At 37.8% G+C, this 12,961-nt stretch overlaps 1 protein-coding gene across 1 annotated transcript; it reads left to right on the top strand.

Moving 5' to 3' along the window:
* Nucleotides 1–288: 288 nt before the first annotated feature.
* AMTN (amelotin) lies at nt 289–12,755 on the top strand (the record flags this gene model as incomplete). Its single annotated transcript, XM_081151458.1, has 8 exons — nt 289–342; nt 3,149–3,235; nt 4,212–4,277; nt 4,922–5,011; nt 8,493–8,528; nt 9,945–9,971; nt 11,804–12,068; nt 12,748–12,755. 8 exons carry the CDS (start codon nt 289–291, stop codon nt 12,753–12,755), a joined length of 633 nt encoding a protein of 210 aa, XP_081007584.1.
* Nucleotides 12,756–12,961: the final 206 nt, after the last annotated feature.

A 12,961-nucleotide genomic window follows, 5' to 3' on the forward strand; every position in this document is an offset into this window, starting at 1 on the left:
GGTCTCTCAGTTGCCAGCCTCCTGGAGTTCAGTTTAAATTCCTTCTACAAACTCACAACTCCTCAAAGGGTAAAATTTTTCACCACAGAAACTGAAGAAATCGACTGGACTTTGAAGACCGTTTCACCTGTACATTTTGCCTAGTGGAGAGAAAGGTAACATTAACTGACCATGTTTCAAATAGAACATTCTTTTTTTTTTTTTTTTTTAAGTATCATCTTCTCTCAAAAGGAAAAAATGGAGTGAAAGAGCAACACTATTTTGTTGTTATAGGTAGCAATTTGAAACATGAAGACTATGATTCTACTGTTTTATCTTCTGGGATCAACTCAGTCATTACCAGTAAGTGCAATATGTTTATTTTATGTACCAAGCAGTGTTAGCAGTATCTTAATTGCACACGTATCCCTCTTCCTGCCCTCTGTTAAAACTGCTCTGTTCTGTGACCCATTCCCTTAATTTCCTAGCTTTATTTTCCAAGGTGAAAGATAATAAACTAATAAAGCGTTAGTGCATATTTCAATGCATTTAACATTTTTAAAATGCATCCACTCTATTATGGTAGAATCTCTATTCATTTGGCAGGGCAATAGGGCAGAAATTAGGAGAAAAATAATGCCTTATATTATATCTACTTAAAATGAATAATTATTTTACTTTCCAAAAAGAATTTAAGATTTTTTTGGCAGTTAATTATTTTCTCATGACTAAAGAGGTAACCTAGATTTTCTGATTTTTCCAATTTGAAGCACAAAACATCTAGATTGTCTAAACTCCAAAAAGGCTACCGGGTCATTCGATTGCGAGGGAACATTACGAACTTCTCTGTAACTTTCGACGTAGAACATTTCATCACAAACATATTTACACATGACGGCTTTTTGAAGAAAATGAGCACTTGCATTTGAATACATACTCCAGTTGTCCTCCAATATTTTATGGACATAGAGATGGAGTTTGGGCTTCTAAGTAGACTTCTCTTTTGACTATTTGAGATGCTTGATTATGGACATTAAGAAAATAATTACAATATATCTGCTATAAATAGCAGAACATAAAGGAACCTTTTTGGGTAAGCTTTGAGACCTATTGACACTTCTGTAGTCATCCGTACAACATCAGCAAGTATTTATTGGAAACTCTCCATAAACCAGATACTGTGCAAGTTGTTGAAAATACAGTGATGGGGGGGGGGGGGGACTGGTCCTTCATAGTGCTCACTAACGTGATAGATACTAATAAATAATTTTTCAAAAGAAATGTCAGATGGATTTTCCACTCCACCAAATAAATTTACCAAACGGTTCTCCTAAAGAGGGTGTCTCTGCTGTATTTAAATTACCATACAATTTGTAAAAACTTGAAAGAAGTAAAATTTTCCAGGAGCACAGCTGTCATTCAAGGCAGACTGAGGAGCAGCACACAGGGCAGTGCCGGTTGCTGAGAGCCAATAACATGAGAGCAGCTAGAGCATTCGTGGTGCAGGGGACACAGGAGGCGACACTAAGGTATCTATTAGGAATAGTAGTGGTGTTTATCAACTGAAAAATCAGGACACCTGGATGAGATTTAAAAAATTATTTGTGAGTTTACCGAATTATCATAAAAGCATAAAAATGAGTCAATTTGCAAATGTGGACACTTAAAAGCACCTAGCACTTGTTTTCAGTAGTTCAGGTTTGGGAATTGGAGATGGGGCAGGTGGCATATTCAGGACAGTGGGCCTCAGTAAGAAAGTGAACTCGAGCAAAGACTTGAAGCAAGTGAGGGAGGGAGCCAATGTCTGAAAAAAGAGCATTCCAGAGAGAGGAGACAGGTGGAGGTGAGGCTCTGGGGCAAGAGTGGGCCTTACCTGCCACAGAGACAGCAAATAACCAACGGCAGTAGTAGAGGGAGCAAGGGAAATGAAATTGAAATGAAATGAAATGAAAAATGAAATGAAATGAAATGAAATGAAATGAAATGAAATGAAATGAAATGAAATGAAATGAAATGAAATGAAATGAAATGAAATGAAATGAAATGAAATGGCAGGTCAGAGAGGCGCTGGAGCCCAGGGTGGAGGGCCTTGGAGGCCACTGTAGGGTCTCTGGCTTTTACTCTGAGTGAGAATGGAAGTCAATGCAGGGGTTGAGCAGAGGGGTGAAAGGACCACACTGTTGTTTTCAAAGGACCACTCTGGCTACAGTGCTGACTATAGATTGTAAGGGATGAAAAGAAATTTGCAGAGCTTATACTTACATATCTTAACACTTATAGGGACCTCTAAGAACAGATAATGCCAACCTTATCTCTTACAACTGAGGGAAAAGTCCAAAGTGAAACCAAGAATCAGTGGCAGCTCCAGGGTATATCCAAGTGGCCAAGGGCACGTGATGAAAGGCTACACCACAGGGCCTCTGAGATGCAGCCCGAAGCAAAGGCCACTGGGTCACCCTGGCCGGGGAGCTTCCACCTGAATGCAGAGGGAGCGCAAGAGAAGCTAAGGGAAGGATTCATTTCTTCAAGAACCAAGGGCACTTGTGGGATCCTAGTACCAGCTCTGCCACTCACCGTGTCCCCTTGGGCAAGTCACTTTGCTTGTCTGGGCCTCAGTTTCCTTATTTTTAAACAAAACCATACAAATATATCATACAGATCACAAGCACATTTTCACCCCTTAAATTCATTGTTTCTTAATACACAGAAAATACTCTGGCCAGGAAAGGGACTTCACTTCCATTACAGAAAGCGACTTGCTATGCACAGGCAAAAGCAGGAAGCTTCATAAAAATGCACTAGGAATGGTGGCAGGGACCTTCAAGCGTTGGCGAAAAACAAACTTGTTCAGAGCTAAAGGGTAGACTATGTATTTCACACCCGGAAAAAAGAAGTAGTTACAGAAATGAAAAGGGAACCTAGGAACTACCATGCGCCTGGCCCCACGCTGGCTCCCTCCTCACCACACACCCCCTGGGCTGGCACGTTTCCACTCTGCAGTTCCATCTCCTGTCATGCATGGAATGTTCCGGGAAATTAAAACCGTGCCAAAACACACACAGCCTAAAGACAGACATTTTTGCATTTGGGACAACTTGTTACATCCTGAAAATAAATGGATGCAAAACCTCAAACACATCCCTGCCTCGTCAAATATTTGTTATCACAGATGCAGCTCAACCCTGCTCTGGGACTTCCTCCAGCTCAGCTGGTTCCAGACCAGACGACCCTATCAAAGCACCAGCAGCCAAATCAGGTGAGAGCCCTGCAGGAGGGATCACAGCAGGCCAGCGAAGGAAACGTGGTGAGACTAGCGGATTGAAAATCAGGATGTAGACAGAGCCTCATGAGTCAACAAGAGAGAGAGGCTTTCCTTTGGGGAGAAAAGAAAAACAAGAACCAATACACTTTTTCGAAAAATCTGAGTCAGGAAAACAAAGCACCCTCAGTCTTTTTTCCTTTTGCCTAAATAATAACTTGTTTTAACAACCAAATCTATTAAACTTTGAAAAGCAATTGCTACAGCTGTTGACAAAGCTTGGTCATCTATGTCCTTGTGATACTGTGACATGTCACGTGGTATTTGCCAGAGCTAACAGGGATTAAGAGGTAATCTGTAAAAATAACTGCAGATTTCCTCATGTTCTGTTGTTGCTGATGAGCTAACGTGTCCCTATAAAGTCTGTTTCTTCAAAGCGTATTTAAATCCTTTCGAAAACTGCATTGTCTCTTGGCTACTACCCTTCTTCCCACTTCAACCCTTCCCCTGTTCTAAAGGCCCCCACCTTACCTTCCCCTAGACTTTGTGAAACAATCAGATAACACCGGAGTCTAAAGTTCCTTTTTAAATCTATGGACATTGTGGAACACTCAAGGCATAAGCCTGTCTCTCTCCTTAGGAAACCTGAAGCTTATACAATTTGGGGATACACCTTAAGACAAAGAAAACAAAATTAGATGTATAAAATTAAGTACTAAAGTGAATAATTCATAATGAGATGAGATATAAGAAATACATATTTTTAAGCTGATAAATGCCATAAACTGGATAGATGCTCGGGTGCCTCCCAGGGCCATGGAAGGGGCCAGAGCTGGTGAGAGGCCTTGGAGCTGCACCTTCATGACCAATCCAAGTCTGACGGGAGTATATGACACTTGCGGATGTCCACCATTGACAAGTCAGTGAAAACAGACAACCTCTTGGTTCATTCATCAATTTCAATGCCCTGCAGGTCTTCCCTTCTTTAAGTCTAATACCACTGACACAGATGCTCACACTGGGGTCAGATCTGCAACTGGTGAGTACCCTTTTATATCATTTTAATATCCTGTGTTATGTAAATAGAATACCTGATATTGAGTGTGTGTATATATGTGTGTGTGTCTCCACAAATGTACACATATACACATATTCATGGTAGGTCAGTAGAAAGAGAGAAGACAGAAAAGTCAGAGAGCTGAATGCTATTCAGTACATCACGAAAACTTTTTCTTAGCAAGAGTCGCTGAAGAAATTCTAATTCTCAAGTAATAGATCCTATGCAGACTAGATCATTTATTCTGACTCACAATTTCCATGGGGATACCCATGAAGAACCCCTTCTTCATAAGAAAACCATTAGGAAAATTCCAGGAATCAGTGCTGTGATAGCCCACAAAAGGAAAATCCAGGTGGAAGTCACCTAGGTAGTTCTCAAAGAAAATGTGTTAAATGCCAAAGAAAAAATTAATATGGAAAAAGTTAGGAAACATATGGTTGTGCTGGTAGACTAAACAAGTCTTTGAACTTGATCTCTCTACCTAATTCTAAATGCAGTATAGTATACTACATGTTTGCAGAGTAAATTCTCCAAGTAAACGTATTTTACATTTAGTAAATACATGTTCGTTTCCTGAATGTTCAAACTAAAACAACACAATGAAAATCTTCTTGGCCTTTCAGCTAAATCTTCCTGCAGGATTGGCCCCTGCTGCCCAGACCCTCCCACTGGCCCTGGGGGGACTGAACGTACAACAGCAGCTGCAACCGCAGGTAAGTTTAGCGATGGGACTTCGGTTTCCCACTGGGGAGCATCTTTTCTCAGGTGGGAGCCTAAGAAGGAGGAGAGAATTTTTTCAAAGTTCTTACACATTTTACCCAGATAATTTGCAGAGGGATGTGCTACAGAACATGGAACAGTCTTGACAATTTGGTTCTTGCTGAAAATCCATGAGAACACACCTGGAAAACTGAGCACGCTGCCCCATAACCTCTCTAGGATACATTTGTAATGGGTAACAGAAAAATGGGAAGGGTGGGGGGAGACTGAAAAGTCAAAAGTATAAGGAGGAAAACTGAGAGGTAGCAGGATTCTTCTCTAGCATGTTGTGTTTTCTACTGAAGACTTTCTGGGTGGCCAGAATCATCCCAAATTAAAATTAAAAGGTGAATAGATGTTAAATTCAGCAAATCTAATCTTTTCCTTTTTGCATCCCTTTATCAGGCTCCCTCAAAAGTCCCCAAGTTCTTTCTAGTTCTTCTTTACTTCCCACCATCATTTGCTTTCAGGAAAAAACCTAGAAAACCCTCTCCCACTAATATGTAAAGGACATACTCAGGGCATCAAACACTTTGGGAAGTGTTTGAATTTTAACTGTGAACAAAGGACAAATTTGTACCCATTTGAAACTTCTTTAAATATATTATTAGGCTCTGGAGGAAAATACAATGACCCCTTCATGACTGGACTAAGTCACTACGGATAGCTTATTCTCTCTAACAGGTTATCTCAGCCCCTCATAATGGTCTAATTTTTTTGTAGAAGCTTTATTGTGTATTACATACATCATATATGGTAATTATAGAGAACTTAGAAAATACAGATGAGAAGAAAAAAAAAATCCATTTAATGGGGGGGGCACATAATCCTAATAGTCAGAATCAAACAGTCAGCATCCTAAGATATGTCTTTCCTGTCTTTTTCTCTATGATGTGTTAAGCACATTTTTTAAAGAAAATATGTTCTTATAATATCTACTGTTCTATAATCTGACTTTTTCACTTAATAAATATTGAATAGTCTTCGTGTTTTTAAAATATTCACTCATAACATTGTTTTTAATGATTACTTAGTATTCCATTGCAAAAATTTGGGTTTTATTCCTAATTTTGCTTCTATAAATTATGCTACAGTGAGCATCCTTGTAACTAAGTCTTTGACCATATCAATGATTATTTCCTTAGGAACAGCTCTTAGGAAAAGAATTTGTAGGTTTAAAGACATAAAAATATAAGACTTTTAATACACATTCCCAAATTATAAAGCATAAATACAATAATGAACTGATATATCCTAACCATCTTCTAACCACTATGGACATCTCCAGGTTTTAATAAGAGTAGTTTGTATTAATTAGTAATTATAATCAAAGCTAAGTTTAACTAACGAAATAATTTTAAGCTGCTCAATTTAAATTTTACATCATAGGCAACTAATACCTTTTTCTGTGCCATTGTCCAAAATAACAACACAAGATTATACTGCTTTATTAATTCGTATTTGCGAAGTTCTATAACATAACTAATTTTTACATTTCTTTTTTAATATTGAAATGTATACTTGTACTTATTTCTTACAGAATATTAGAGCCTTCGCTCAACATATTTGCTGCTAATTTATATCTCAATAATAAAAGTGATCCTCTGGAGAAGACTAGAGAGACAGGCAAACAAAATGAGAATCTCTTTAACACATGATCCTGGCATAATCCTTATGCCAACTGCCTGACTTCAGTTTCAGTGATCGCCCTGCTCTAACCTTGAAGTCAGGCTTAGTACATCTTCATATTCACCAAAGAATATCCACTCCAGTTAAATGCGTTAGTGGTCATTGTAGATGTTACTAAAGGTTCAGTAGAGAGGGTTTAGCATTACACCCCCCTCAACATGCAATAACATAAATCAACCCCCATTCTAGGGGAGATTCTTCACTGTCTCTGGGCTTTACCACCACCTAGGGTTCCCATACCTGACCTTCTCCAGTGCAGCCCCAGTCCCTCTGATCCTGCCTTTCCAGGGCCCTCTACCAGAAACTCAGTTACTTGTCCAAAGCTCTCATTTATCAAAGCAAAGTCAATGCGGTGAAGTGAACTCTAGATTCACACAACTTCTGGTCAAATCCCAGCTCTCCACTTATTACCAATGAGATGTTGGCCAAGTTACTTAACCACTCTGTGGCTCACTGTCTTCACAATTTAAAATGGGAGTAAAATACAACCTACCTCAAGGGCCTGTGTAAAGGTTAAATGAGTAAACATACCTAAAACACGCAGAACAGTTAACACAGCAAACAATCAGCGTTAGCTATTATTATTTCAAATAATTTCTCTACCAAAAACTAATAAAAATTGTCCACCTTATTTTTACATTGGTGAAATATTAAATTATCTGTCATTACCATTTTTTACTTAGACATCTGTGGTTTCCTATTTGTAACTTTTTGTTCCTTCCAACTCATCTTTAAAAAAGAAATTTCAATTTTGTTTTCTTCAAAATCTCAAGTGTCCCTTCCCTTCAACCCACTTTCCCATTGTCCCCCTGAGATCAGCTGTTTTTTCGGTTAGTAGCCAGAGATCCAGTAGAGAGTAAGGCTTTTCCTTAGATGCATGTACTTTTTACCTTTTGTCGCTATGGCTATTACTGTATCCACTGTCTTGAGAAATAATAAAGTTAAGAGTCTATTTCATAAGTCTTTCAAATCTTTTGGATTGGTTGCTATTAAAAGTTCCATTTTGGTTACTTTTCCTGACACTGTGAAATGAATCTTTATAGAAATAAAAATAAATCCTAAAACCCTAGCTCTCTTTGACAAACTGTAGGTTAGTTCTTAGAGTACTAGAGCACACCAGCACCTCACCCGAATCTTTTTGACTATAAATGCATAACATTTATGTAGTTACCAGTGGCCATTAAAATATTTCTCAGTTCTAAGAGCTCTGTCAGTGCCAGGGATTATCGAACAATATCCTCCATAATCTCCTTCCAGTGCTCTATTTTAACAGCAAAATTCCCAGGGAACCATGATGAGACTAACCATAAATGCTTAAAGAAACCATTGTATTTTAAAATATTCAATGTTTTAATGTATCTTCCAAAATGCAGTACAAAATAAACACATGCGTTTTTATCACATTTGGTATCATTTCCTGGGATAATTTTCAGTTTGGAGGTAGATTTTGGAGGTAAGACCAAAATTATACTTTGATCATCCAGTTTACTAACTTCTACCTTCTAAATGGGCTCCCTTGTACAGGTTTCTAAATCTCCCTGGGTCTGATCTTCTTTTTACAAATTGGATAAGTTCTGATTTGCACCCAGCTCTACGAGTCTACATCTATGATTGCAGATGATACATTAGTAACAAATACCTGTTGAAGAAATAGTGTTTTTTAAGAAACTCTTGATATTTCTATCATCCATCAGAACTTACCTTTGAATATATTTTTTACTGAATTTTTCACAATTTTTTTTCCAGATGTTACCACTTATTGTAGCACAACTTGGAGCCCAGGTAAGGTTATTTTGTATGATGATTTTTGTTTTAAATCATCTCATCTTAATGTGAAATATTTACTCTTGCCTCAATTCACCAGATAGTGGACACACTTCCTATTTACTTTGTACTGTATGAACACTGATAATAGCAAGAGCATGTATTGAGTGCTTACTCTGTGCCAGGCACTGTTATAAGCATTTTATTATTTATTACGTACTATTTCATTTAATCTTCAAAACAACCTTTTATAGACAATATTTTTATTGCCAATCTGAAGATGAGTAAATACAGTAATTCAGTTACAATCACAGAGTTAGTAGATGTCACAGGTGAAGCAATGAGTCAATTTTAAGAAAAAAATTAATGGGATTGATCTAATGAGCAATGATTTGGAGGATTTCTTTATTAATTTCAAATTTATTTATTAACTATATATATATATATATATATTAACTATATATATATTTTTTCCCTAAAATTGATACAAACACTGCCTCTTCTCTCTCCCCATTTGTGTGTGTGTGTGTGTGCGCGTGCGCGCAAGCGTGTGAAAGGTAATCCTTGAGATCGCTGATAAAATTGCCAAAGGTCAAGATCAAATATGAACACCAGGTGGCAGCTTTTACTTCTAAAAGCAGAATCAAATATAAAATTCATATCAACTCTTAATTCCGCATCTGGGAACAATCCCAATTATTTGCTGTATTTCAAATAATCTGAAATACAGCAAAGGATTATTTACAAATATACTAGTCAAAATAATATTTATAGTAAAGAAGAATATTGGGTGCAACTTAAATTTTAAAGAAAGGAACATAATTAAGTAAACTGTGCAACATAAAAGCCAATACTTTCTGACCATTCGAAAGTGTATTTATGTCAATGGGGAAAAGAGGGGACATCTGTAATATTTTCAATAAAGATAATTTTTTTTAAATAAATAAAATGGGGGGGAAAGAAAGTCTATTTATTAAAATATGTCAGTTATGTTGTTAAATGATGGCTGTATAGTACAAAAGAAAAGGTAAGACACAGTTGTATAAGTGAACTGACTTCTATTATGTGTAAAATAAATGTGTGAAAAACATCTGGAAGAAAATATATCAAACTCTGCCTGATGTGATTATATATTTTTTCTTATTGCTTTCTGCACTTTCCAACTTTCCTCCAATGTGTATCTATTACTTAATAATAGAAAATATATAATTTTTAAAATACAGAAGACCTCCCATCCCTCAGATAATGTTAGCAGTTCAATATCATGTGCTAACAAGAGTTTTGTGATATAAGTCACAAGACAGTTTAAATTTTTGTTGAAAATAAAAAATTTATAATTTTTTAAACTTTTAAGTTTTGAAGTTATGCTATACATATCTTGCCATGAATATATTAAAATTTTTCTAATAATTTGTGTTATTATTTTCTTTTTAGGGTACTATCCTAAGCTCAGAGGAATTGGTAAAAAAAAAATTTTAATTACTAATATTTAAAATTATTTTCAGTGCTACCGTAATGCTGTTTTCTGTCTCACATTTATAGTCTCCTTTGACCACAAGCCCTAAACTCGGTGTCTGCTACAATAAATTGAACATTTTTATAGGTCTTTGCGTTAGGTTATATTATCATTGCTAGGCTTTTCTATGCATTTCTCCGTAAGTCATTTTTAGAGGAAAATGACGAACTAATATGGTATCTAAACATGACAATGAAATTAAGAATTGAAGCAATATCTGGGAAGATAGTTATTTAAATTTTTTTTCTATTATGAAAAAAGTAGAGCTATGCTAGATTGTCCATAAATAAAATAATGGGGCTGTTTTGCCAATATCAGGTGTTCATTCATACATGAACACCTACGTCTACCAGTTTTTGAGCCAATTTTATAGAACAGGCACCTTATAGTTCTTTTCCATACATTTTTTTAATCCTTACCAAGTTACAAAGCAGAAATTTTTATCCAACTTTATAAGTAAAGAAAGTGAGGCTCAGAGAACTTAAGTAAATTAGGTCCCAAGGTCAAAAACACATTGAAAGCTGTTTTTCTATCTACTATGCCAGTGGTTTTCAAACCCACAGTAACAGCTCTATTTTTCATGCAGCCAACACACACACACACACACACACACACACACACACACGTTTCATGAAACTATATTTACCCTTCCTCTATGGAATACACCAGGTAATTCATAGTCTATCTAGACTATTCTTTTTATCTTATTTTTTAGTGATGGGCACAACCCACCTGCTTTATTTCATACCTATGGATGTCATGACCCCAATTTGAAAACTGTACTCTTCTCCTGTCTCTCATCCAGCATAAGTTTAATTTTGGCTTCAATACCTCGTAAATCTACAACAGTGTTTCCCAAACTTCAGTCCTGGACCTCAAATCAGGGCAACTTGGCATGCTGGTGAAAATGCAGATTTCTGGGTCCTGCCCTCATCTTAATCATAATCTCTCTAACAATGGAGCCTAGGAACTTGCCTTTATAACAAGTTCTTCCGGTGGTTCTTACAAAAACTAACAATTGAGAGCCATGTTCAAGGAAACTGACCTGTTTCTTAATTGCGAGCTCTTAACACTTTGATTCTATGAGAACACCATCAGAGCTGGGAGGTCCCGGAGAACTGGGTCCTGTCTGAACTCTCTCCAAAACCAGCCAATGTCAAATTATTTCTTCTTAGGGGAAGCTTTGCAGTAATTTTTTTTCCAAGAAGGAACAAAAAGTGTGACAGCAACACCGTTCATTACCAGTGTGCAAATCACTGATAGTCCGATAAAGAGGAGTTCCATTGGGTAACCCCAAGGGATACACAAGGGGCTGAACTGCTAAGAGAAATATTTCTGACCGAATAGTCCAGTGCCTTTGAAAAACACATCAAAAGACACATGCAGGGACACAAACCATACAATGAAGATTGATTCATCTACTTGAATTAATTCCGGCCATTAATTTTTAGTCTCCTAAATTACTTTTTTTTTTAATTATGGGCTCAGGAAAGACGATGGTTCAGGTGAATAACAGAGACAGAGCCTGTCGTGATTGTATGGATTTTCTGCCTGAGTCCTTCCTCCAGATACTCCTGGTGTCAGCAAATGAGGTGTCATTCCTCTTTGGGGGGCATCTCCTCCGAGGAAGGCCCATCCTTATCACTCTCTCCGACTGTCTCTTCTCCATCCTGCCCTTCCTACCCAAACTTGCTGCCCTCAAAGAAGAAAGGCTGGTTGCCTGGCCTTTAAAATGTGTTCCTTTAACTCTGCTTTCTGTTTCCTTCCCTCATTCCAGCCGGTGGCCCCTCACATCTTCACAGGCCTCATCTTCCAGCCCTTGTTCCCCGGGGCCATCCTGCCCACCAGCCAGGCTAATCCAGATGTCCAGGGCAGAATCCTTCCTGCAGGACAAGCAGGAGTAAACCCTGCCATCCAAGGGACCCCGGAGAGCCCCTTCCTGACCCCCAGCCTCACAGACGATGACTTGGAAGTTACCACCCCTGCCGGCATCCAAAGGGGCATGCGCCTTACTGAGGAAACCACCACAGGGTCCCCAAATGGTAAGTTCTCCCAGCCAGGAAAATGTCCCTGGGTCATAAAAGTCATCTACAGAGTGGGAGAGAAAGGTTCTTTGTCTCGTTGACAAATACAGATCTTAATAAAGCCAGGGAGCCCCTTCACTCACTCACAGTGGACTGCAGGAATGTGAGAAGACATTTTCACTGGGCCACCAACCCTATCGGCTCGACCCAGAAAGAAGACATTTAATTGCTGGCATAACAAACTTTCCATCTTAGGCAGGAGCTGGAAATATTTGGAAACAGACTGCACTCTCCTTTTCCCATCTCAGACACACAGAGGCCCACAGCAGACACAGTTAATCTATCATCATTCACTTTTCCACTCACTGATCATGGATGAGCCTCAGAACCTCCCCAACTTAATGCTACAAGAGCTGCTAGTAGCACACTGCAGTCGGCACATACATAAACCCACGTGCCATTCTCCTCAGGTGGGACTTGAGAAATGTTGCAAAAATAAGCTGGCTCTCTGGCACAAACAAGCATACATAATAGTTTAACAAGTGTGGCTGTCTAGAGCCAAATGTCCTTGGAGATAACAAAAGAATGCTTTGATGTTGTTACTTTTGCTCCTAGAAAAGAAATGTTGATGTCAAGTAAAAATGTTTAAATTTAATATGCTTTGACCTAACTTTAAAAATATTTTCTTTTCTTCCAGGAATTTAGTAAGCCGTTGCAAGTTTTTTCAACTAAATCACCTGAACTGTGTTGCTACATAGAAGCTTTTGTCATTGATCATATTATGGAAAAAAATAAGACACAGTGGAGAATAGCAAAAGAAATTAATTCTTAGTTAACTCAAAACTTTCTTGAAATTTCAGAAGAACATACTCTTCCTAGAGAATTCGGACTTCTGAAAAAGAATAGTTAAA

The sequence above is a fragment of the Miniopterus schreibersii genome (genome assembly GCF_964146895.1).
Source record: "Miniopterus schreibersii genome assembly, chromosome: 1".
In the NCBI taxonomy this organism is placed as follows: Eukaryota; Metazoa; Chordata; class Mammalia; order Chiroptera; family Miniopteridae; genus Miniopterus; species Miniopterus schreibersii.